Below are 25,189 nucleotides of genomic sequence, written 5' to 3'. Positions count from 1 at the left end.
GGAAATTCGAAGATAAGAAAAACAGGTTTCTTTTTTATACATGCTGGCGACATCTCTGCGTTTGTGTCAAAAACTACTGCCTACCTTGGGAGTGTTAATTTTATACTTCCTTTAGGCTGGGTTGCAAATTTTTATAGTTGGAAGTAGTAGATCAGCGAACTAGAGGCAGGGAACCGTTGGTAGCTTTTGAGACCAACCCAAATCCTGCATTATTACTGTTGTTATTATTTAAAAACCAAACTTGATCATTATTGAACCCACATTCCTAATTGGCGATGACAGCGTTACTTGTCGTTTTGTAGTAGATCTATGCTTTAGTTATAACCTCAAAAAATTCAAAAATATTTTTACAAGTTTTAAACATTCGGCAATATTTTGCTTATGTGAATGTGTTTAGGGTGTAAAGAAAAAATTGTGCAACTTTATATTATATTTATTATATATATATTTGTGTATATTATATTATAGAGATGGAAGCTTTGAGGCCAAATTTGCAAGAACTTCAATTCTGCATGAAAGATCCTAGATGTATCAGAAACGTGTGTATTTTGGCACATGTAGATCATGGAAAAACAACGGTGGCAGATTTATTGTTAGCTACCAATCGTTTGATTGGTAAGCGTTTAGCTGGATTTCTTAGGTATTTAGATGATCGACCAGATGAACAGCAGCGAGGAATTACAATGAAGAGTAGTACAGTGTCCTTGCTAAATGTGATTTATGACGACGATACTCACAAAAATCGCACAGTACTCCTGAATTTAATTGATACCCCTGGGCATATCGATTTTTCTTCTGAAGTTGGTGCTGCGTTAAGGGTTTGTGATGGAGCAATTATTTTGGTCGATGTTGTAGAGGGAGTTTGTGTACAAACGCGGGAATCTATCAGCAAAGCATTTGAAGAGCAAGCTAAAATGATTTTGGTCATCAATAAGTTGGACAAGCTTATTACTGAATTAGAAAAAAATTCTAATGAAATTTTTCAATGCATTTTAAGAGTTATTGAAGATTGTAATGCATTTATAGCTGAACTGTATCAATATGCCTACTTGGATAACGATATTGATATTGAAGATACAGGTCTGTTATTTAGTCCTCACTCAGGAAATATTATATTTGCCAGCGCCGTAGATGGGTGGGGGTTCACTACTAAGCAAATTGCCAAAATGTTTATAAACCTTGTCAGAAATGAAACAGTGGACACTCTTAATGAAAAATTGTGGAACTTTGACTTGTATATCGATTCCAAGGGAGACATTAGATCTGGGGCAATTGATAAAAAGAAAAGTAGTCTCTTTGAACAATTTTGTATAAAACCAATTGAACATTTATATCAGACTATTGTTATTCGTTCAGAGAAGGATAAAATACCTAAGTTTCTTGAGAAGTTAGGTATAAGCAATCCATCTAGAGACATGCTACACAATAATGATAGTAAAACACAAATTCGCGAAATTTTATCCCATTGGAAGCCTTTAGCAGTGACTCTATTGCTTCAGTGCATTAGAATTATCCCATCGCCACATCAAATAGATAAAAATAAGGCCATATACTTGTTAAATCTGAACCGGTATATTGAAGATCCTTATATAAGTAACTGTATTCAATCAATTTTCCCATATTTTGAGAATTTGCCAACTGAAGCAAACGTGCCAGTAGTAGCTTATGTCTCAAAAATGTTTTGTGTAAATAAAAAAAACTTGTCTCAACATGCTCCAAAACAATTTCTTCCCAAACCCCGAAATGCTTTGCAACCAACAGCTGAAATAATGAAAACAACAACTTCAGCTACTGAAATATTAGACGAGGAAGGTGCTTTTACTGATGATATTGCGGTCATTGGATTGACTCGCGTTTTCACGGGAACACTTACCATAGGTCAACAAATATTTTGTTTAACTGCTGGTTATCTTCCCAAAGAGGAGTTATTATACAATGTTGACGAATTAATTTCAAAAAATAAATGTATCAGTTTAACAACAATTAAGGAATTGTATATGCTGATTGGCCGGGACTTGGTGTTTGTCGAATCTGTTCCTGCAGGGAATATTTGTGGAATAGGAGGTATTGAAGGCCATGTGGTACGAACGGCAACTCTATCTACTAAAGCTGACATTGTTCCATTAATAGAGCATCCTTCTCCGCCTCCTGTTGTAACTCACGCAGTCGAACCAGTTAATCCTAAGGATTTACCAATTTTGCGCAACGGTTTAAAGTATTTGATGCAAAGTGACTCTTGCGTGCAAGTTATGGTACAGGAATCTGGCCAAATGGTCATTCAAACAGCGGGGGACGTTCACTTAGATAAATGCATCGAAGATTTGACTTCTAAGTTTGCTAAAATTAAAATTCAAGTGTCAAGTCCGATGGTGTCCCTCAGAGAAACTGTTATCGGTCAATTAAACGAAAATATGGAAGAAATAAGTGTAATCACATCAAACGCACGGATGTCAATGTATATTGTTAGTTTGCCTCCAATAATTGTAGAGACCCTAAAAAACAACCATGAATTTTTGACAATGATCGAAGAGCACCAGTCAGGAAGCTTAATTGACATCATACGAAAATTCAATGCCAGTTCCAACGAAAAGACAGTCAAGCAAAAGACATTTAAAAATGACGTAACGAATCGTTCCTTGAAATTCGTTCAAGATCAGTTAAAATCAGCATTTTCATCTTGCGAGATTCCGTGGCGCCAATTAACAGAAAAAATTTGGAGTGTCGGCAAAGATAAAGACTGCGTGAACCTACTTATAAATGATATTGACGATTACACTCAGAATATATTCTTAGAAGCAAATATCTGCGATAAAAGGACCTTATTGGCAAATTGTATTATTAATCAATTTCATAGTTTTTGTAAGGCAGGACCTTTATGCGAAGAATCTTTAACAAATTGCGCTTTTATAACAAAAAGCTTCGAATTATTGAAAGATATTTTGCCTGAAGAGATCACACCCCAGCTCGTGTCTTCCGAAGAATCGGCGCTTCGTGGCTTGATGAAAAACTGTTTTGACAAGCAAGAGCAACGTTTAATGGAACCAATTTATACCACAAGCATACAGGTCACCACAGCTGTTTTAGGTAAGTGAAACATCTTTTATTGATTTCGGGATATTTGAAATGAACTCCACGCCAGGAAAATTATTTTATTTAAAGCAGGTATATACAAAAATTAAATTAAAATTAGTGACATATTTTTAGCTTCGCTATTAAATATACGTAGCTTTTTATGAGTACCATTTGATTTCGACGATTTAAAGCACCTTCTACCCAGAATAAGAATATAAAAATGTTACCTTTTATAGTTCCCACAGTTACAGACGATCCCCGTGTTATATACATTTTTAATCCAAAAATGTGATGTGTGTGTGTGTAATATGCCATAGATTGGTATATTTCCGGCTATGGACATATCAACACATTGGCAAACTTGTAAAAAGCCTTGCTAAAAATCCTACCACCTTAATGAAAAGTTGATGTTCCGAGATTTGCGAAATAAAAAAAAACCGGAGCATCCACCAATTTGTCACCAAATAAAAAAAAGTTTTATATTTTTTATTCGCACATCTACGTGCGGGGCGAACTATTATTTCTGTAATAAGCTAAAAGAATATTTTTTCAGTTTTCATATTTAATTTATTGAATCAATAGAACGCCCCACACTTATGATTATTGCACATAGCTATCAATAAATTAATGTTTACATATTTAAGCCGATCCCTTTTTCACATACGGATATCCACCGTTTTTCTAATGGTAGTCTTGGTTTTAATAATTAGTTCTTATTCGTGACATTGAGATCAAGTTAAGGCATGTTTTGCAATGTATCGTAACATAAAAAAGTACCTACTAAACAATATGGGTGGATTAAATAGTGTAAATGTAAAAATTGCCTAATATTTGTAATAAGTAATCACACGCATTTTTCAAATCGATTATTGCCAAATTGCACTCTTGGCAAGTTGCTGGGCTTGTTTCCAAAGAAACTGAGGCATTTTTTGCGATCCGGACGTCCTGTAGGAGCGTCCTCTACGTTTGTCGACGCACATCATGCCATATACACGAATTCCCGGTACACTGGCGTATGTCGGTTGGTCGTGAGACATTGGACCTTCTAGATGAAAAAAACAGCCAGCATAAGTCTTACATTCATTGCAAAGCATAATTTTTATACCTAATATACTATTGTCCGGGCACCTACATATAACTAGGTAGTGAGATTTCCCGGTCCTTATATTTTGAAGGGCCAAAAGAGACCAATCTCTGGGAGGTCTACATATACGCATTTCCGTCGTGAGTTCGCAGGTCTTTACCAAAGTTAACGCCTTCTAAAACGCAAATCGCCACGAGTTATAATTTAATGACAATTTGCTGCTGGAGATTTTAATGAGAAAATTAAGTGAAATGTGTTAAACCGATCTACGTTCGGTAATAAATAACAATTCTCGTTCTCCTTTTACGTGCCCTTAGCATAAGTTGGTACAAACCTACACGGTGATTTATTTATAACCTTCAACTCTTACCATTATCCTTTTAACACAATTATTGACATTTATGTTGGTCGTGAAAAGTGGTAGTTTGCAGTTCATTAAAACTTTGTGCGTGTGGAACATAATAAATCATGGTTTATCCAAAGGTTGATAATAATTATGCGTCGCCTATAACGACAATCAGAATTAAGTAAAATTTTGTGCAGTTGGTTTTCGTGATTTGATAGATGGAACCTACACACTTTTGCAATAATATTTTTGAAGAAATCAGCAGTGAAACTTTTCGTTCTGCCACGATCTACGTAGCAAATTGAAAAATGTCTTTATCTAATTAGCACTGGAAATTTTTAAACCTCTTTCTGTCGGGCAGTGAAAACAGAGAAATGTCGTACAAGACCATCTGTTGCATAAAAACGTTGACAAATTGCCTTAACTAGGAAATTGCACGGAAAGGAAAATTGGTTCATAAAATGTTGGTTCCAATGGCAAAAAATTACCTTGGACTTCTTATTGACCATTAATTCAGTGGTATGGTGATCGTCGGAGTTTAATGATGCCGAACATGGATCTCTGTATCTTGATGGACAAGCACATAGGGGTTGAGTCCAGTTCAATCTTACGTACACTGCGTTGCACACCTAAAAGTGTTTAAAATAATTATTGTAGTTCTGTACATAGATTTATAACATACTGTAGTTATGTTCCGTTTTGTATGTAAAAGTTCTCAGAAAGCTCGGGAACTACGTTGAATAAATAAATTAGTTTAGTAATTAAATAATTAGTAAATTTTATTGCCATGGGAAACAGTTCCATCTATCCCATTTTTTTTCTCTGTTCAAAATGGTGAAAAAAAAAACAATATTGAATTGAAATCGGTTAAAATTTATTCATAAATTCATTAATTTGAGTTTTATTGTAATGCAAAATTCATCTGTCTAGCCCCATATTTTTCTTTCTCCATTCCAAAATTTTGGTTTGCTTTCTGATTATTAATTTTTGCGATTTTTTTTCAGTTAAATTCAATACAGTAACGAATTTAGTAATAATAATAATTCATTTAGTTTTTTTTATTGAAGACATTACATAAAACAAACAAATTTTTCAAAACAAAAAAATGTATATCCATAACATTGGCAAAAAAAATAAAAATAAAATATGAGAAAATGTTGGAAGAAAGATCAACAGAGAAATAAATATTTTGCAAAACCTCGCTTAATTCATTCAAAAATGTGCAAAAAAAACATACAGGTGTAACAATTTTATAAAGCAGATTTAAAGCGATCCTTTAACATTTTGATGAATATACCAATGCTGCGGTGAATTGGGTTGAAATATTTTACTGCATTGTAACTAACTGATCTCTGAAACCGTTCTGATGGCCATTCTGTGCCGTGGAACACTCAGAAAATCCTATGATTTTTATCCGGGGCCCAAAATGTAACAAAAAAAAAACAAAATTCAAATCCTTTTTTTTTTCTTTCGCTGTCCAAAACGATGGTTTGTTTTCTGACTGCAATATTTCGTGATTTACCTGTTGAATAGCACATTCAGGCAGCAAATAGATATGTTGGTTGTGAGGGTAATAGTGATACTTTGTCGGCTTGACGAGGGCCGCACCCGCTCCAGCTGGTAGAGGTAGCAAGTTCTGGAACAGTAAACGACACACTCGGTATAATAAGTAGATTCCTCAGCGATGCATCGCCCATTCTCCATTAACAAGTCTATTATTATGCTCGCATACTTTAGCAAAAAAATGGTCGCACAGAGGCCGCATAAAGTAGTACATTTATCAGATGTTAAACATAATTAGATATTTCTTCGAATCTCGAAAGACGCTGCGCTTTTTCGACGATGTTATTATTGAAGATCCTTTTTCAATCGATTATCTTCCATTTCACGCCAATGGAATACCAACAAACAACCAAATTTTTATAAAACATTAAAAAATTTCGCCGTGGGACCATACCTATTAGGAATTTAGGGCAAATTACGCATTTCGTAAGAACAACCACAGATTTTTTTTTGTTTTATTAGATGTTATTAACATTGAAATAATTTCACGGTAAATCAAATAACTAGCAAAAACTAAGTGAATAATAGCCAAGCGGTAGCGGTCTATATTAAAATTGCGGCATTTGTTAACTAGGTGTGCAATACCAAACAGCTTCAAATTGAAAAAAAAATTGAAATGATGCCCGTTATATTTTAATGGTCAAACTTCTCAGGACAGAAATGACAATATTAACTACTCGATCCCATTACAGCGGAATAATTACAAGATGCCGATAGGAACAAATTCATATAATCACGTAGAAAAAGAAGTGGAAAGTATATAATTATCTGCTAAAAATGTGAACAAATTAATGGTACTGAGTGAATGTCAATTGAAGGAATTCCAATTTAACTCACAATCGGACATGTTAAATTATTATTGCAGAAGAAAACACGTTATCAAGCAAATTGCTTTAATAAGATCTGTACTATGTTGACTTTCGGCCGTCAAATCTTTATAAAATGTTTACTGTACGATATGCTAAATTTTAAGTGGATCAACATTAAACTTTTTTTTTATTAATTAACTAGAGAATATATGGATAGATAGGTCACCACCTGTAGTAGAAAAATATTAATTTGAAGTGTAAATTAAAAATAGAAATTTTTGAACGTGGTTTAGAGTGGAATTTTCGTGTTCGCCCTGAGCACATCAGTATTGGTTCACGTTTGAAATGGCGATGGCGTGTTAGCAGCCGTATACCGCAACCCGTTAGATTTTCCGTTTTCGCTGCATCTGCTAATGGCGATATTCTTCTTTTTTGTCGTCCCAATTTAACGGATTGCCAACCGAAACTTTGTGGTTACAGACAATTGTTCGAAACATATTGCAGATATACCGAGCGGTTAAGAGCTGCACTCGAGTCGAGTGATAAAACAAACAATGCCTCTCTAAAAGTAGCAGAACTATGAAAATAAATACTTTAACGTTATTAACGGGGTGTTCGCTAGCGTTGCAACGCGATTGTTCCTTTATCATAGTAATTATTAATTTGCGTTTTTATTTATAAATGGTGCATTTTCATTTTGTCTGTCAATAAAAAGTAAAAGCTGAAATTAATGTCGGAGACGTATACTTTACGGTTGCGTGTTTCATACGCCATTACCGGCCTTGTTTTAATGCTGAAAGGGCAGGGAGATTATAGTAATGATATTGCACTTTACATATTTCTCATGCAGGCGTTCGGTAATAATTTTATTAACAGAAACATAAATTTTACGTTTGACACTCGGCTAAATGTCTCGCTGTTCAAAATCAATTTTATTAAACGCTTGTAGGCTCATTCGACCCTGATGGTTCACACGAAACGATTAATTTAATTGGGCATAATGGTGGACGCAGATATCGAGTCAACGTTAAAATCTCAATCTCGTTACTTTGAAGGTAGACATTTTCTAAGAAATTTCCATTAATACACCATACAGGGTGTTAATTTAGTACTTGTACAAACTTTAAAGACTAATTTTACCAGCTTGGTTCTTGGGATACAGGGCGTCAAAAAAAAAACTATTTTATTTGGTTTTGATTATAATGTTTATTCAGTAACATGGAAATTAGACGATATTTATTGTTAGAGGGCGCCACATGCGGTATTGCTGCTCTATATTTTCCATTCTCGTCGCTAAAAGCAGCCTTTTTACTAAACAGATCACCAGATTTGAAAACTTTGGACTGTTCTCTCTGCCACGTATATTCGAAACACTTCGTCAGTAAATGTAAATGTAACAGGTAGTCATTTTCACCAATTATTGCAAGTGCTATCTATTACTTTGCTCTTAGTGTTGTAAATCATCTAAATTTGTTACTCAATAATATAATCAATAAAAAATATAGTTTTTCGCTTATTTTTCAAAAACTCAGCTTTTCAAATTCAGCTCAATTTTTCAAAATTCGAACCCTGGTTTAACTTCAAACCCACAAACAACAAAAAACGCTAAATTATTTTTGGTATATAAAATTTAAGGTAATTTAAGTCTGACTACTCAAAAATAACGCACAGTGCGCCACAACAAAGTAATGATTGCCTCACTACAGGAACAACACGGTATGTCGCGCCCTCTAACGTTAAACAGACAGCTAAGTTAATATTTCGGTTTCTCGTCATCAATATACCCAGTATTTCGAATTTCGAATTACCATGTTACTGAACGAAAATATAATCAAAAAACCAAATCAAATAATTCTTTGGACATTATGTATCTCAAGAACCAAGTCATTACAATTGGTACTATTTAACACGGGACTCCCTTAAATACGCAAACTTTGAATTAAATACGTAATTTAAATTATGCTAAATTTTCGAAAGGGTTCAAGAAAAATGCATTTGTACTTTCCTGTTGCCAAGGAATGAGGGTTATGTTTTTTTTCTTGTCCGTCTTTCGTATGACTTATCAAACAAGTGGTTGAGAATGCATGATTCCGTATGTAGCGTGGCCATTTTAGCAAGTCAAACTAGGTTGATTTAAAATCGGAATTCCCTTAGCGTCTTCCTCGTGCAACGATTTTGAATAAATTATTCGGGATAAGTAGTTTTAACGTCACAGCGCGACTTATTTGCGAATGAATTATTGCCCCGATATAACCGTCCGATACAGTAACTTAATTTGTTTTATACAGTCGGTAAACCTGTTTGTTTATAATAAATCATTAGGTTGTAAGAAAAAAAGCGCATAAACCTAGATGCCACGTAAAATACTTCGATGTTATTGATATGGGTATCAGATCGTGACTGTTACGGTTGATTTCATTTAAGGTCGTTAAGGCGGCCAAGTGGTTTCAATTTTCATGCTCGGCTGACCCTTTTGAAGTAACCTCTTTAACTTTACATCGTTCTCGATCGGACCACGTCCTAATTTAATTAGTAGGCCGTCGGCGCATCCACCATGGTGTCTCCAACCTCCCACTGTTCTACCGGGTAAAGCAAAAGTAACGGTGACGGTGATCGGTCGAATATTCAATAAACAAAATTACCAATTTAATGATGATATAACGGAAACCGAGCAACTGAACGTTTATTAATATCGAACGAAGTCGTTTTACACAGGAAGGCAGATTCCGTAAATAAAGGATGCTACGTCGTATTAACGGGGAATGCGGACGCAATGTTTAAATTACAAAATCATCAAATCTACTATATCACGCCTGGCCATTGTGGTGAATCGCCATTGATAATAATCTCCGATGAGTTCCAACTATAATTTTATAAATTAAACCTAAAGAACAATCTCTCGGTTCTTCTATATATTTTTTTGAGGCTATAATTATTAAAGCCCCAATTCATGATCTTAATCTTAATGAAAAAAAAATTTAATTATAAGAAAAAATTTAAGAATAAATATTTAAGTTGTACTATTCAAAATATATTTAAATAATTTAAAGGTGTCAATAGTAATAGTATAAAAATATGTTTTATCATAATAATACCGTAGAATTCAAATAATCATTACCGAACTCCGAATTAGTAATACATTATAACAAATTCTCAAATCATCATCACCTTTCCTCAATTTTAACTATCCAGTCCAGAAATTTTTCAATATGTTGCATATTTAGAGACAAGGAATTGTATACTCTTGGCGTAAAGGTTTTTGTTACGAAGCTAAATTCTTGTTGGATATTTTTTATTCTCTGTTTCTGCTTAATTTTTCTTTCATAAATTTTTTCCTTTTTTTATAACCTCTTTTGCGTATTACTCAGAGCCTTTAAGCTAGCTAAGCGAGTAAGCTACTCCACCCCATCCTAAAATGGTAACTCCTAAGTATTTCATTGATTCTCTTCTTCTGTATTGTTTACTTTGTTTTTTAATTAAAATTTTCAGCTGTAGTTGTTAATTATTTTCAAGTATTTGCCGTTAAGAAGATTTTGGTGTCATCAACGAAACTGCGGCTACGAAATCTTGGCAATGTCGTTATAATCATTTTTCTCAATTCATTTAGGAACATTTCAAGCACCAAAGGAGCGATGAGCGGATGGTTTTGTAACACTGTAATCTTTTGTCTTTGTCTTGGCTGCTATTTTTCTGGTCGTTTGGTATGGTCACAAATCCCTTAATAATTTGGTCCTGAAAGCATCACTTTTCTTCTTTTTTCTCGTCACATGGCAAACCTGCTGTCGCGCCATTTTGCGGCAAATAAAAATATTAAATGACATGCGATGTTAATTATATATATGGTTGTATTTCGCGTTTGAGTTCACGTTATAGGATGGAAATTTATTTCAATTCTGTTCAATGTTTTTAACGGCGAAACCATATTGTTTGTCGCAGAAATACAATTTTCTGTCTACGCGCCCCACATTTGTAGTAGAGTTCTGTGTGAACGTACCTTACATCTCATTAAAAGAAAAATCTTCGAAAATTGACATATTTTTTTTTTTGCTTTGTTGTTATTGCCAGGATTATTAACTACGCTATTTAGGGAACTTTCTTGTCCTTTTTTTGGACTAACGAAAACCGCAGTGTAACCAAGAAGTACCGTTGTTTTATGTCATGTTTATTGTGGCAATAAAGGAGAATGAATTTTTTTAATTGCCTTACAGCAATTTAAAGCAAAGTCAGTAAGCATTGGGCGATTATAACAAATGCGGCTGAAAAATTGCCTCATTTGGATGTTACCGTTGGAATTCCGAATAAAAAAAAGTTAATCCGTTGTCATGGGAAGTTCACAATTCTATTAAGGCCCGCGATTAATTACTATTCAATGCGCGTAAAAGAAATTCGACTTTTTTTCCTGAGGGTTATGAAATTGTCATTATTCTTCGAAGAAAGAAAAAATGCGGAACAGCGCAAAATTGAGGCGAATTCGCCATCGTCGTAGACGAGTGGAACAATACGGCACTGATTTGTTAGCATCAGATGGGAGAAAGGTTTAACTCTCAAACTGGCACATCATTTAGTTAATTCAAAACCTTTCAAAATAGCTTTAACGGTGCTTCGCTTGTAACCAATCTGTTGTGGTTTTGAAAATCTGTCAGCATAATTATTAGGAAATGGCTTTTATAAGCATTAACTCACATTTATTTTGTAGTGCGCGAGCACGACTCGGGTCAAGTCCAAAATACGGAACCTGCACCTATGCAGTTGCTAGAGATGACGAAATTTAATCTTCAGAGAGACTTCGTATATCGTCGTGCAATTTTTTTATAAAAAGGTCCGTTGTTTTTGAATTATAAATATTCATTTATTAATACGAGCCCGCTTCCTAGGCTTCTTTTGCGTGTGTTGTACCTCGGCAATCACGTTGCTTCCTAGAAAAATTATAGGTTGCTTCCTCCTCGATTTGCTTGGAAAGGTCAAGCACGGTGGGTTGAAGGAAAAGGCGTGAAAGCAAGTTCGAAGAAACGTAAGCGTCTGAAATGTTCAGCTATTCAAAAAATGCAAATAATGGAACAAAAATTTAAAAAAAAAATGTTTCAGTTTTAATTATGTCAAAATATATAATTTCGTGAAAATCTGAACTTTTAGTTCTTATTTATTTTGAATTATTTTAATTCCTAAACGAAACATAGTTGGACGAGCAGATTCTTCTTCTTGCCCGTGTAAATTCGCAACGATATGGTTTTCAGGAGAGCTCCAGACTATATTCGAGATCTGTTAATTGAAGTGTATAATTAGAATTTGCATAGGCTAGCGTGATGCATATCAAAGTATAATGCCCAGGAGTGCACTCGAGCTTGTCGTGGTTGATCTTCTTGTTGCTTCTTCGGTTCTCGTTCTAACTTGGCTCAGGTCATTGAGCTAAAGATACGAATTAATAGAAGGGTACCATCGATTGCAACTGTACGAAACACCAACGCGGCCCGATAAATCGTAAATAAAACGATTTTCTCATTTTCTTCTCGGTTTCTATTTCAATTTTCGTTTTGGTTCATCCTTAAATCCTATTTTTGTCGTTAATTTCCATCGATTGTTACTGTATCGAGACAGTGACGATCAATGTCAAAAAAAAATAATTTTAAGTGGCATATATATGTTCGATTGTTAATTATTACGATAAAATCTCTATGCGGAGTAGTAATGTAAACTGAGAAAATAAAGGCAAATGAAATAACACATCGTGTTCGTTTTCCGGGTTTCGCGTGTCTATCATAATACGTCTTGCGAATATTGGATGACTGTCATTATAAATTATTCTTGCACAAGTCAAATCGAAGGTTTAGTTCGGACATCGAATACACACTGCGTTGCGCTCGTATAATGACTTCGTACTCTTCAAAAAAAAAGTTTACATAGTCAATCATGCGAAGAAATTGAAGTCGTATCTGAAAAATACACGAGCAGGGCGGATGTGCGTATACAGGGTGATTCCTAAGGAATATTTACGGAGGAGCTTAGATGGGTCGAGATAAGAATTAAATTGTTTAAAAAGGGAGGTCCGAAATTGGGTTATTGTACCACGGAAGTTTAAAACCGCCCTTATTCTTCCCTTGTTCTTCTGGGATTGGGCATACGTTCGTCAGTAAGGTCTAAACCAATAACGGCGAAAAAAAAACTTCCAAAAGCCATTAAGGAGGCGTCATCGGTCAAAGTTCAAAGTAGTGGTTTATGAAGGGATATTGGATATCTATTTTTAGTATTATGCATCGAGGTCATAGATAAATAAGGAAAAGATTTGAACATCACGGAGTTTTGATAAATTAAACAACCATACTTTCAAATAAATTATCTGTATAGGTACCGCGGTGCACGCATAAGCCAAGCGTCCTTAATTTCTTGTGCTAAATTGTCAGTCGTCACGATTTTGATTGTATCGCGAGTCGTTTGATAAGGGCAATTTTCATGGAAACATGATATAAGACTCTTCTTTTTGTTTCCGTTAATTATCGCTTTCTAGTATGCGAGTTGTGAGAATAATATTTAAAAGATGTTGAACTTTAACTAAAACATAAAGCAATTGAGATTTCTCTCGCATGCGGTCACAGTAACATAATAACTCAAATCACCTCACACACAACATAACTGCCTTTTTTCATTCTTTTATCCACAGATTAAATAGTATTAAGGAAATTGCATTTCACGATGATTACGATTCCTCTTTGATAGATAAAATTTTAACTGAAAAACAGTTTCATATAATTCGAAACTCTATTTACCCCGTATTAAATACCGATCCCAAATTTCGAAACATCTCTCTGAATGTGGTCTCAAGATTTCTTTTAAAACTGAAAACACTGTAGGAAAATATTTAAAAAATCATAAAACTAAATCACAATTTCTCAAAAATCCAGAGTTTATAGGTTAAATCGTGGATGAGGTAATTAACATTTATATGGAACAAGAAAAGTTCGGATTCTAACTATGTCATTCATTTCAATTCAGAAATGCACAAGTTCGATAATAATTTTGATATTTTACATGGTCCATCAAAATGTCATAAATTAAGCTTGGAAACTACGTAGGTTAACAAAACGAGACACTCTAATGTATTACTTAATGATTTCGATGGATCTCCGTTGCTAAATCTAAATTTACATTTAAAAACCCTACAATAACTGTAATTATGAATTCATTATCACCCCTTTTATAATTACAGACCGTCATAGCTGTCATATAGCAATTAATAATATTTAAAAATCTGAATACCGTTTGTTGTCAATAATTTGAACATAAAATACACGTTCTATTGTCATATACGCGCTTTAGCCAAAAATAAGAGTGTTTAAAAAAAATCAAGTGCAAATGAAAAAAATTACTTGATTTTTTTCTGAGGTGTTAGTAAATGGGCGTGCGGGTCGGAATTTTTAATTGAAAAATGTCATATTTGTTTAAACCACGTACCTCAGTAGGTACAAATTAACAAAGGCCGCAATCAAATCTGCCCAAGAAAGATTCTAATCTGGTTCACGTTCAAATCAAAATGAAAATCTTAACCGTAATACAGGCTTTGCTCTCAAACGCGCTTGTTTTGAAATTGCAGAGCGTAATGTTAAGGAAGTCGTTAAGGCGTTTAATCAACCCATTAATATAAAACACGCAGACGTTCGGGCTTTTTGGTTTACCGTGAGAATGTCGTTTCCCAAAACACACCGAAGCTAGCTGAAAAATTAAGCGAGCAACTCACCTGGCTTATGTTGGAGGAAATTTTTATTTCCGGCTTGTCTCTTTTGCTTAAATAAAATTCATGCGAATTTGGACTTTCGCGCGGCTCCCCGGTCGTGGCGGTATAATCGGGGGTTGTTGAATCGTACGTAGTACTGCCGTCGGTGACTGTGGTACCGATAAAAGTCGTACTCGCTAGGGTATTGTTGTTCGTAGGAATAATCGTTGTCAACGGGGTACTACTTGTGACGGGGGTAGTTTTAATCGCCGTCGAAGTCGTACTGATTTCTTTAGTACTTTTAACTTGCTCATTGACGTTGGTTTGTTGCAAATTCGTCGAGTCTGCTGCCAGGACGGGGTTTAACGTCGTCGAAATGAATTCACTATCGGCACTTTTTCCGCGTCTCGTGAGTGCCGATAAAATATTGCGAGGGTAGTTCCATAACTGGGCATCTCCTTGCACCGCACACAACAAGCTGACGATGTAGACGATGCGCATGTTTTTTTTTTTTAAAACACCGAACCGACCAAAAAGCTTTAACAGAGGGACGGTTGACTACTGAATAGTGAAGCCGACGGTACTCGCGAGCACTGAAGAAGTTCTGCCGTTGCCGGATGGGCAGAGACAAGCAAAAGCTTTTGCGATTCCCGCACTTCACGTCGTTACGCCGGCCTCTAAACTAACCTACTTCTTATTTACATAGCACTAGTACCGTACTACCTTTTGCGCTTTTTCGCCGATTTACTATAATTTCGGAAACGACCATTTTTAGGGGTAACTTTTGACTTGTTTTTTTTTGCGACTTAAAAAATTTCGCTCCATTCTATAGTTGTTTCTCATTCTCAGGGTATGTAAGCAAGGTGGCCAAGATTAAAATGCACCTTTCATAGCATTTTCAAAATTCAAATGAGAAAAAAATACTTGACGGCTATTTTTGCGTAAAACATAAAAAACATAAAACATAAAAAAATCACAACAAAATAAAGAACTTTAGATAACTATTTCTTTTTTTTCATTTTGACTATAATTATTAATTAACTTCTGCCCAATTCCTATGTTGTTTGAAAAAATGCTATAGCTATAAAGGATTTTTTTTATTAGTGATTTGACTTTAATTATTAATTAATTTACCTTAAGTATTTAACTTAGTCAGGAAATGTTTTGTTTTCGATACATTTAAAAATTATGATAATGTCGAATAATGCTTCAAAAATTTAAGTTCAAAAAATTAAAATTTCATCTCCTTGCTCTTCAGAGATCTCCATAATAAAAATGTTATGTTTTTCTCAATTTGTCTTTGCTATTTTATTTGAAAAAAATTACAACAAACAGACAAAAAAAAAGCAAAATAAAAAGCTATAAAGAAGACTTTTTTATTTGCGATTTAAGTTTAATTATTAATTAATTGATCCTAATTATTTAACTTAGTTTTCGATGAAACTAAAAATTATAATTATATCTAAGATTGCTTTAGTAATTTAAGTCTAAATAAGCTTAAAAAAGTAAAATTCCATATCATGTTTTTCTCAATTTGTATTTAGCTTTAGCTATAAAAAAGGCTTTTTTATTTGTGATTGGCCTTAATCATTAATTATTTAACAGCAAAAGTTTTGTTTTCGATGAAATTAAAAACTATAATAATATCGCTTCAGAAATTTAGATATAAACAAGTTCAAACGATTAAGATTTCAACTGCTTGTTCTTTAGGGATCAACATTATGAAAATGTTGTTTTTCCCAATTTTTATTAGCTATTTTGTTTTTATTTCTCCCTTTTTCTCTTTTCGTTCTTTCATTGATTGATTGTATTTTTTTTAATTCTCGGGTTATATTTTATTATGTTTTATGTATTAACTGGTTAGTTAAGTTTAAGTAGTCGTAAATCTTTATCTTCTAAATATTTTATATGCAAAAAACTTTTACGTAATATATCAAATTTTGAAAATAAGTCAATTTTTCCATTTCCTTATATTATTTTAAAGTTTTTTCTACATTTTGCGTCTGTATTTTAATCGTCTTGCTTTTATTTGAAAGCAAGGTTCTACTTGATCGAACTTTTATTTCGAATCTTCTCGAAGCGCCGTTATTGTAGTTCGTTATTAATTAAAAATCGTTTTTCCTCGCTTGTTTTCTGCACAAATTCGAAATCAGGTTTAGTTAATCCATCGGCAAATCAATAACTGTACACGGATTTAAAGTATTCTGTGGGTAACCATAATATAACTGATTCCAAAGTGCCGGTTGACATCGCTACATAAACTTAGAAACCGTCACAATGTAATTTTTTTCTCATCGGCGAACTTAATTCGCCATCGCCCGCTCCATTGGTATGAGTTATCTGATTTTACAAACAGTTTAAGACCATATGGCGCTTGACACATGCGCTCTAAACTATTTTAGTTATTTACATGCGTGCATACAGATCGTCGTAATATTTTTTTTTACGTAGGAAGTTAATTTACGCGTTTGGCCGACTTCAAATCTTAATCAACCTCGAATTAGCGGAAAATAAGACGCGATAGCGCGTTGATTAGCATTCGGCGTATAAATTATGACACGGCGAGTGCATAAATATATGCAGGCCTAATAATTCCTTATTGATATTTAATTTGCGGATTTTGTACGCGACACTCATATTTTAATCCGCAAGAAATCGAATGTTTATGTAGCTCAGTAAAGTGGCACAAGTGCAAAATATTTTGTTCATTTTGCGTTTGACCACAAAATGTAAATAATGACATGATAAAAGGTGCAACTACGATTTTCCGTAAGCGAAATGGTTTACATTTGGTCATTAACCTACAATCGCATTTTTAATCCCGAATTATAAAGCGCGCAAACAACCGGGTGTATTTATTTTAAGTTATAATTTTATCATTTAATGTTAAGGCGCTACAATATGCGCGGGGCGGGGGTTCTAAGGGTCAATAAAAAAAAGGGGGCATAATTGAAACCAGCGCGAAATTTCTAGATTTATTTTAAAAATAGTATAATAAAATATAGCTTAAATATTATTTGTACATTGATATATCAACAACTTAAAAGCTACCAACGCGGAAATCGCAAAATAAATATATACAACTGAAGGTTCGCTATGAGTAATTTGTACAGATCTTTACATTAAAAAATTCGTTTATTAACTTGGCCGCACTGACCAAATTCGACGTAGAGTTAAATGAAACGTTGGATAGGGCATTTCTGCACCAATATTTTCCAAAAATAATTACTCGTTTAACACCTCAAATGGCCGCCCACGGTCTCGATCGATATAAATTGAGAACCCTCAACTGAAGCGTCATCTATCGCGGTACTAAGAAGGTAAGCAGTACCCGCTGTACGTGTCTAAGAAGTCGTCGTCGAAGTACTTCTTCTCTCCATAACTTTTCACTAATATTACTCCTTCGTCCGTATGATGGCGCGGACATCGATGACCGTGAGGGCATTGGCACAGTGTGTCCACATTAGCTTCGTCCAACGATTCTTGGCGCCTGCGCACAGTAAACAATCTGCAGGGTTCCTTTCTCTGACACCGAAGCCTCTAAAAACAAAAACCAGTGGCGTTACGGGCGGGGTCGTCGATTCAAGAACAGTAGCGCTTACCGTTTCGGGGGAGCAAGAAAACAAATATTGAAAGGCTATTTGGCTTTTGGACTGGAGTACTTTGTTCAAATAGGTGACGGAGTTCTTAGGGCAGTGACAGTGCAAGACCTGCTCCGTCACGTTATTGGCGTACAATGTTATCGACCACGTGGTATCTCGGAAAAATCTAAAATCGCAATTCATATCATGCAAACCTATTATCGCGATGTTTCATTGATCATATACCTGCACTTGGGTAGTTTTTTAATCGATTCGCACAGCTTGTACTGTCTGGTTTTCTCCACGAACGTATGTCCATCGTCGGTATCGAGTCCCATTGGACAAATACGACCTTCCGGACATCTGCATTGCCGTTCAACCCACGGCGTGTGGTACAGATCAACTTTGTTGCATATCGATCTCGGATTGCATTCGGGCAAATCTTCCTCGCTAGACTGGAACATAAAAAAACAGCAAATTAAATACCTGCGGACGCCTCTGTGAAAAATAATTTGATATTATACGACCCTGTCCATACACGGATGTCGTTAATTTTATCTTGGTATGGGTTTATCGATGCCCCGGGGTATATTTTCAAGCCCGGTAGTTAAATATTTAATCTTTTAAATGATCTAAAAGTCCAGGTAGGCCGAAGCATCCGCTCTAGTCGCCCGGCCGAAAACTAGAAGAATTCACCCAGAAATAAATTTCGTCCCTTAAAATTACCCGCATAAATTCGAAACACCCGGTGTAGGTGGTTTAAAGTATTGCTACATTCTAATGTGACGTCGTTACAAAACAAAGGACAATGCCGAACTGACAAAAGGCTTAAAAAATGTACCGGAAGTGCAAACTGTATGGCGAATACGCTTCTTTCATGCCCTATTGTGTGTGGCTTAAAAGGGAGGAAGTGGACTTGTGATAAGTTGAAGAAAAGATTTTATTAAGGGATTTGCCGAAAGCTTAAAAGCCTTCCTCGAACGTTGCCTTTAACACAAGCAAATGAAACCAAATGGGTGCAATTTCTCCAAGAATATTTTGATCGGAGCATGTATGGTATTTAATGGCATTCCTATAGCTTTTACGAAGTCCTGCTTGGGTTCGCATAATAAGAAAAAAGTGTAATAATTCTCTTAACAACTTCCTTTCAGCGAAGGTTCCATGTCTCTTTTTTTGTTTGGATATCCTGTGCCCGCAGGTATGTTAGAACGCATCTAAGAACGTGTCAGTGAGATAATGTTTCTATATAACAAATTACGCTTAATTTACTTCATCCAACGGACTTGTCGCTTTTACTTTAAGGCAGGCTAAGCGTTTATTTGTTATCTGCCTCTGCAAAAACTCGACAACTTGTTCCCCATCTTCTCTAACGTTACCAAAATAAAATTACAAAATCGTTACTTACGCCGATTTGGTACAACACTTTTTTAATTACTGCGTGTTCCTGTAGTTTTTTCCTTTCGATGCTACTTTCGACGAAAGGACTTATGCGATGATGATGCCGATGTTCCGAAGGATGTCTTTGAAAAACTTCCAATGGTATTCGCGTACTGGCACAAATATTTAAAAAAACCAACGCGGCCAAGCCTTCCAAATACATTTCGCACTTTAATTTAATTCTGATAAATAACGCTCGTATAGTATTTCGCTTCGTACTATGATTGCGTAAGTTCACAAACAATTCTTATAATGCTACTTGGACCTTACCACGGAGCGTACTACTATGTTCCTTCCAAGGCATGAATGAAAGCGGATTGGGCACCCGAAGTAGCCACCGAACGCTACCTCCATTCATTTTCTCTCTTCGCTTTGTCTGCCGGCCGTATCGGTTTTACTGAGAACGCAATTATTTATTTTTCGGGTGTATTTTCTGCGAAAGTTAATCGTAAAATTTAAACGATAATTAACCAAGATAATATTATAAATTGTTAATATTTTATTGGAGTCTCTCTGTTCTTCTAATAAAAATTGCCAACTCATCAAAAATATTTTCGAAATTTCAAATTAAAGGTCAGAAATGCTCGGGCATGATAAAATTTTTGGTACTTTTTACAAATTTATGCATTTTAGTCCATCTGCTTGTTTTGTCAATAGTAAAAAAGGCAAATAGCTGTTTGACTTCTCCGGCAAACTGATGAGACCCAGAAAGGTCGAAAGCTGCCGTTACGCAATGGAAAATCACATTTTTTTTGAATCCTTAGTTTCACTAGCGCAAAGCCAGATGCAAAAGGCAATTCACAAAGTATAAATGAACTTTTGAAACAAAGTGTGGAATTATTTAATTATCCTAAAAGAGAAATATTTAAATTTTTGAATGCATCAATACTAATCAGATAAGGGACTTCTTGGATCGTGAACACCTGTTGATCAGGTAGCTTGTCGTCCACGCAGGGTGCCTAACGTAAAGATTTATGAATGGTACGGAATAAAGACTTCATTCATATTTAGCTTGATTTTACTATGCTCGCTGTACGACATCTGATAAGTAAATTTGCATTACTTTATAGATTTAACTGGTTTTTCTTCGACGCAGCGTCGCCCGTAAGGTGCGTAGTAAAATTGACCGTAACAAATTGAACAAAGTGCGGGTAAACAAAGAATCGTTTATTTTTAGTAATATCTGGTTAATTTTTAGTTTACCACTCGTCGAATAAGCCGAGCAGCTCGAGATTGTTTGTGGTTGAGTACGCCAATGGGTAGATTAGTCAGGTGTCGCCGGAAACGGATTGCTCTTAGATTTTTAAACACTCGGGGCGTTCTATAACACGTGGGTGAATGCTGGTACTCGGACCAGACCGTTACCAAAGCCGCAGTACGTCAAAAACCGACGATGGTATTGAGTTCGATTGTTCAATGAATTCAATCTATTAATAATTTTTCACGGACGTTTTTTAGAGAAAAAGAAACCTACTTTAGAAGATTAAATTATTATGAATACGTGTCAAGGCAAGAATGTTATAGGCTGGGCATGTTTTTTTCCGAATTGTCCAACATTTCTCAACCGCCGGGCGGGTCCGTGCTTTAAGAGCACTTCCGTACATTTGAAAATATTCTGCCCAAACCGCAGTTTACAGTCAGTCTTAAACTCAACGATCCTGTTGTCGAAAATAAACTATTATTTTGCACCTACATAGCCATAAGCTTTAAAAATTTGATAAAAGAAATTAATTTTTGTTGTTGTATTTACACGCAGGGAAGGTATACTCGGTTATTAGTAGACGCCACGGCAAAGTGTTAGAAGCTGTGGGCATGGACGAGAAGGAAAAATCTTTCACGGTACAAGCTCAAATTCCAGTAATCGAAAGTGAAGGTTTCGCTAATGAAATCAGAAGCACGACATCCGGCCAAGCGAACCCCAGCTTGCGTTTCAGCCATTACGAGGTAGGACTTCGCTTTTATACCTTCGAATTCGTCACGTACACGAAAGTTGTTAGTAAACAATAACAGGGCGCCAATGAACCATGACGGTAGCACGGGTACTTCGTCCCAACAAAAATGCGGTCGTTTATTTACTGAGTTTTATTTCCCACACGAAAATTGGCGGTCGCATTTTCAACACTCTAAAAATTTTATTATCGTCTGCCTGGGTTAAATCCAGCACTTAACCAGTCGCTGTCAGCACCAGCACCGGGAATCGCACCGTTCGCACAGGCTTCATCCCCCAGCATTGCACATCTTTTTCCAGGGTTAAAACCTTGACTTAGCCATTCGTTATCTGATCCTGCTCCGGGAATGCCCCCTGAAATATAAAAGTGTCGTTTTGAGGTATGGTCTGCAGTAGTGTCGGAGCTCGGCAATTATCCATCATTATTTATTACTAATAATTTTTTTTGTTATGGCGAATGTATGGTCTGTTCATAGATATAAGAAATTGACCAATTGCTTTTGTATGGGATTATCCAAGGGTGGTCATTAACATACAATGCAAAGAGATTATTACCTAAAGTTTCGGAATTTAAGTTCAGGTAAAATTGTGGTCCGTAATAGAAAATATTCTTTGGTTTGGTATACTACTTAGTTTTAAGCTTATTACTAATCATTCTTATTTCGTGTGTAACACAGCGTGTGTTGAATCGTGTGCGAATTATTCAAAATATGCGAGTCTAGTGTATCTCAGGAGATGCTCCCGCCCAAATGTAGAAAACACTTTTCTATTGACACTAAGAAAGTTATAAACAATGTTTATTTGACTCGCATTGAACGTGGTGCCAGCAAGCAAGCATCTTTAGAAGAAACGGTCACATTGATGAAAATTCCAACATCAACTGTATGGAAAATAGTGAATAGTCCCATTTCAGCGAGGAAAAAAAAGAAGCGATGCTGACATTTGCTCGAGTGTAGATGAAAGTCATCAAGATATAATGCGGCGTAAAATTTACCAGTTATACGAAGAACAAAGCGTGCCTACATTAGATATCTTAATTAGGAGGCTTGAAAAAGATGAAACCGGTGTTAAATGTGACAGAACTACCTTATGGAAGTGTATACAATACATGGGTCTTAGATCTGATAAGTGTAAAACAAACGCGTCATCAAAAAGAGGTAAAAGGATAACTATTTTGCATGTTGGCTCTAAAGATGGTTGGATTCCAAATGGACTTTCTCTGTTTGCGAAAAATATTAAAGATTCTTCTCTGGATTACCATGAAGACACCACCGCTGATTTATTTGAAAGTTTTTTTAAAAACAAACTAGTTCCAAACATTCCTCCTAATAGCGTCATTGTAATGCAAAATGCAAGTTATCACAGTAGACAGTTGACTAAAACCCCTTCCTCGTGTGACACAAAAGCAACAATCCAAAACTACATGTATAATAACGACATTTATTTTCACGAAGATTATACCAAAAAGCAATTAATTGAGGTTCTACAAAGCTTGAACCTACACAAGTAATACGTCTGTGATAATTATGCAAAAAATGTAGGGCATACAGTTTTAAGGCTTCCACCTTACCACTGTATGTTTGAACATGAACATTGAACATGTTTGGCATCAACTGAAATCTGCCATTCATCGTAACAATGTTTTTCCCGGTCTTAACTCCAATGTCCTCAAACTTATAGAAACCGAAGTTTTTAACAGCCCTCCCTTAAGTTGGGCAAATTCTGTTAAACATATAGAAAAAGCAGAACAATCGTATGTTCATATTGCAAATAATATAGAACAAATAATAATTAGAACCGGCGATGATAGCGATAGTGATACTGATATATTATGTGAATAATTTTAAATAATTTAAATAGGTATTAAAAACAATTTGTAATTTTATTTTAGATTTTAACATAAATACAGACATAAATCAATAAATATTGTTTAGTATCTTTCCTAACAAAACCCCAAATAATTAAATTCTAAGTAAAGTACGGACTTGTTCGGCCATATTTCATTCATACAGCTTGCCCGGGTCTTTCCTTAATTCGTATCAGTTAGTCACTTTCTTATATCTATGAACAGACTTTACCTATAACCCTTTTCAAGGTATACCCGAATCTGCAGTGTGGTACTTTTTTTGAGTAGTGTTTTATAAATTTAAACTTACCATTAGCGCAGGATTCATCCCCTAACATGGCGCATCGTTTTCCGGGTGTAAATCCGCCATTTAACCAATCATTGTCCGACCCGGCCCCAGGGATTCCACCTTCAAAAACATAATTAATAACAACGAGCACAATTTTCATCCATAATATTACCGTTTGCACAAGATTCCTCCCCCAGCATTGCACATCGCTTAGCGTAACTCAGTCCGTTTAATAGTCTTTCGTTATTCACTGCAAAATACCAAATGAAATTAACACCAGCCCTGTCGTGACTATTCGCTCACTTACTGTATAGTTTTGGCAAAATTTGGCTGTAAAGTAAAGCCAATCTTTCGTCGCTTACGGTGTTGGGTACGGACCTAGCGTGAGCAAGCGCGATAAACACGGAGAAAAGTGCTAAATAGATTTTCATTGTAGGAGTTTGCAAAGACTGAAAACTATTAATAGTTATAACTAATGCTGCGACTTCAATTCTAATGAATTGCTTCAACGACTTACTTCGTCTATTGCAGTTTGATTGGGTACCGATTACTGGCTAAAGTTCTATTAGGAAATGCTTTATATACGAGGCCTTATCGTCAGATTAATTTGTTTTTAGTATCGTTAATTAAAATATGGACATATGGACCACTTATCCCTCATGCGAAAAATATACTTATTTTATTGCTACTGCCGATTGAGTTCTGATTATTTATTAATATTTAGAATTTTTGGAGCGCATATGGGAGTTTGAATGCATGATATATTTGGTTTTATTGTACGCGTTGATAAAATTCTGGAAATAATTGATTAATGCGTTTTGTTTGTTCTGTGGTTCCGTCGATAAAGGGATTATGAGACAGCGTTAATGCAATTCAAATTATATTCCTATAAGCAAATATCCCGCACTGCTACCAGAAAATCCTATAGCATATGTATATTTGCGTACTCGGTATTTCCTTTGGACTTTTTCACTTCTTGGTGATCAACGCTGCAAAAATTTTTATTACTTAATTTATTCAATTCTTTTTTATTTTAATCCGTCAACCAATAAAAATTGTATTAATTCAGCGTCACTGTGATTTTTCAAAAATGCCGTGTTCTTATAGATAATTGACGGAGATCCTTTCTACGAAGCAACAGATGAATTGGACGACGAGGATGAAATCAACGTCGAATCGGCGCTCCGAGCAAGCAGACTGCGTAAGGAGGTGCGTCGACGTAAGGGCTTGCAGGTGGAAGACGAAGTTGTGGTGCATGCTGAAAAACAAAGAACTCTAAATAAGAAGAAATAAAAATTTGTGACAAATATTTATTAAGTTTTATTGAGTCTGTAATAAAATTGTTGACTTTATTGTTCCATGGTATTATATATTGAAGAGAGTTTTTGTTTTATTAATTTTCTAATTGCGTAAGTAATAAATTCGCCAGTGCAGGCAATTACGTAAGCGTTTTTCTCATCTAATGACGTAGCACTCTTCTCTGGGTCGAGGGAAAAGGAGAAGAATAAC

General features: G+C 35.2%; 4 protein-coding genes across 10 annotated transcripts; 1 reads left to right on the top strand and 3 right to left on the bottom strand.

The window, feature by feature from the left end:
• The first annotated feature begins 179 nt into the window (after positions 1–179).
• Positions 180–24,989, top strand: LOC132708504 (elongation factor-like GTPase 1). Of its 7 annotated transcripts, none has more exons than XM_060680829.1 (4): positions 182–2,064; positions 2,131–3,084; positions 21,354–21,541; positions 24,788–24,989. In XM_060680829.1, exons 1-4 carry the CDS (start codon positions 471–473, stop codon positions 24,971–24,973), a joined length of 2,922 nt encoding a protein of 973 aa, XP_060536812.1. In that variant the 5' UTR covers positions 182–470; the 3' UTR covers positions 24,974–24,989. The 7 variants fall into 7 exon arrangements, with proteins under 7 accessions (XP_060536816.1, XP_060536814.1, XP_060536815.1 ...); XM_060680834.1 differs by having other exon boundaries at positions 662–800; positions 856–3,084; XM_060680833.1 differs by lacking the exons at positions 21,354–21,541; positions 24,788–24,989 and adding exons at positions 20,668–20,706; positions 20,796–20,993 and having other exon boundaries at positions 180–3,084.
• On the bottom strand, positions 3,104–15,621 carry LOC132708505 (uncharacterized). Its single transcript, XM_060680835.1, has 5 exons — positions 14,604–15,621; positions 6,025–6,138; positions 4,991–5,131; positions 4,178–4,331; positions 3,104–4,117 (listed from the first exon to the last, which is right to left on the bottom strand). The coding sequence occupies exons 1-5, from the start codon at positions 15,078–15,080 to the stop codon at positions 3,939–3,941; spliced, it is 1,065 nt and encodes a 354-aa protein (XP_060536818.1). The 5' UTR covers positions 15,081–15,621; the 3' UTR covers positions 3,104–3,938.
• On the bottom strand, positions 16,130–20,796 carry LOC132708506 (protein giant-lens). The gene is made up of 4 exons (XM_060680836.1): positions 19,566–20,796; positions 18,407–18,615; positions 18,182–18,347; positions 16,130–18,119 (listed from the first exon to the last, which is right to left on the bottom strand). The coding sequence occupies exons 1-4, from the start codon at positions 19,758–19,760 to the stop codon at positions 17,892–17,894; spliced, it is 798 nt and encodes a 265-aa protein (XP_060536819.1). The 5' UTR covers positions 19,761–20,796; the 3' UTR covers positions 16,130–17,891.
• On the bottom strand, positions 21,595–24,439 carry LOC132708507 (uncharacterized). The gene is made up of 5 exons (XM_060680837.1): positions 24,198–24,439; positions 23,988–24,136; positions 23,853–23,930; positions 23,702–23,800; positions 21,595–21,899 (listed from the first exon to the last, which is right to left on the bottom strand). The coding sequence occupies exons 2-5, from the start codon at positions 24,109–24,111 to the stop codon at positions 21,733–21,735; spliced, it is 468 nt and encodes a 155-aa protein (XP_060536820.1). The 5' UTR covers positions 24,112–24,136; positions 24,198–24,439; the 3' UTR covers positions 21,595–21,732.
• Positions 24,990–25,189: the final 200 nt, after the last annotated feature.

This window comes from Cylas formicarius, unplaced genomic scaffold (assembly GCF_029955315.1).
Source record: "Cylas formicarius isolate icCylForm1 unplaced genomic scaffold, icCylForm1.1 PGA_scaffold_12__32_contigs__length_19106922, whole genome shotgun sequence".
Classification (NCBI taxonomy): domain Eukaryota; kingdom Metazoa; phylum Arthropoda; class Insecta; order Coleoptera; family Brentidae; genus Cylas; species Cylas formicarius.
Note: the sequence above shows the minus strand (reverse complement) of the source record. Positions and strands in the feature narration are given on the sequence as shown.

Excerpts from the sequence above, each read along its gene's own strand:
- LOC132708505 (XM_060680835.1), bottom strand. The coding sequence starts at position 15,080 with ATGCGCATCGTCTACATCGTCAGCTTGTTGTGTGCGGTGCAAGGAGAT. Across the intron at positions 6,139-14,603 it reads TTTCCTCCAACATAAGCCAG|AACTTGCTACCTCTACCAGC; the intron begins GTGAGTTGCTCG and ends TTACTGTTCCAG. Across the intron at positions 4,118-4,177 it reads CCCGGACAATAGTATATTAG|AAGGTCCAATGTCTCACGAC; the intron begins GTATAAAAATTA and ends TTTTTCATCTAG.
- LOC132708506 (XM_060680836.1), bottom strand. The coding sequence starts at position 19,760 with ATGTATTTGGAAGGCTTGGCCGCGTTGGTTTTTTTAAATATTTGTGCC. Across the intron at positions 18,616-19,565 it reads AAGTGTTGTACCAAATCGGC|TCTAGCGAGGAAGATTTGCC; the intron begins GTAAGTAACGAT and ends TTTATGTTCCAG. Across the intron at positions 18,120-18,181 it reads TTTCTTGCTCCCCCGAAACG|AGGCTTCGGTGTCAGAGAAA; the intron begins GTAAGCGCTACT and ends TTTTGTTTTTAG.
- LOC132708507 (XM_060680837.1), bottom strand. The coding sequence starts at position 24,111 with ATGAAAATCTATTTAGCACTTTTCTCCGTGTTTATCGCGCTTGCTCAC. Across the intron at positions 23,931-23,987 it reads AATTTTGCCAAAACTATACA|TGAATAACGAAAGACTATTA; the intron begins GTAAGTGAGCGA and ends GGTATTTTGCAG. Across the intron at positions 21,900-23,701 it reads GGATGAATCCTGCGCTAATG|GGGGCATTCCCGGAGCAGGA; the intron begins GTAAGTTTAAAT and ends TTTATATTTCAG.
- LOC132708504 (XM_060680828.1), top strand. The coding sequence starts at position 471 with ATGGAAGCTTTGAGGCCAAATTTGCAAGAACTTCAATTCTGCATGAAA. Across the intron at positions 3,085-21,353 it reads GGTCACCACAGCTGTTTTAG|GGAAGGTATACTCGGTTATT; the intron begins GTAAGTGAAACA and ends ATTTACACGCAG. Across the intron at positions 21,542-24,787 it reads TGCGTTTCAGCCATTACGAG|ATAATTGACGGAGATCCTTT; the intron begins GTAGGACTTCGC and ends GTGTTCTTATAG.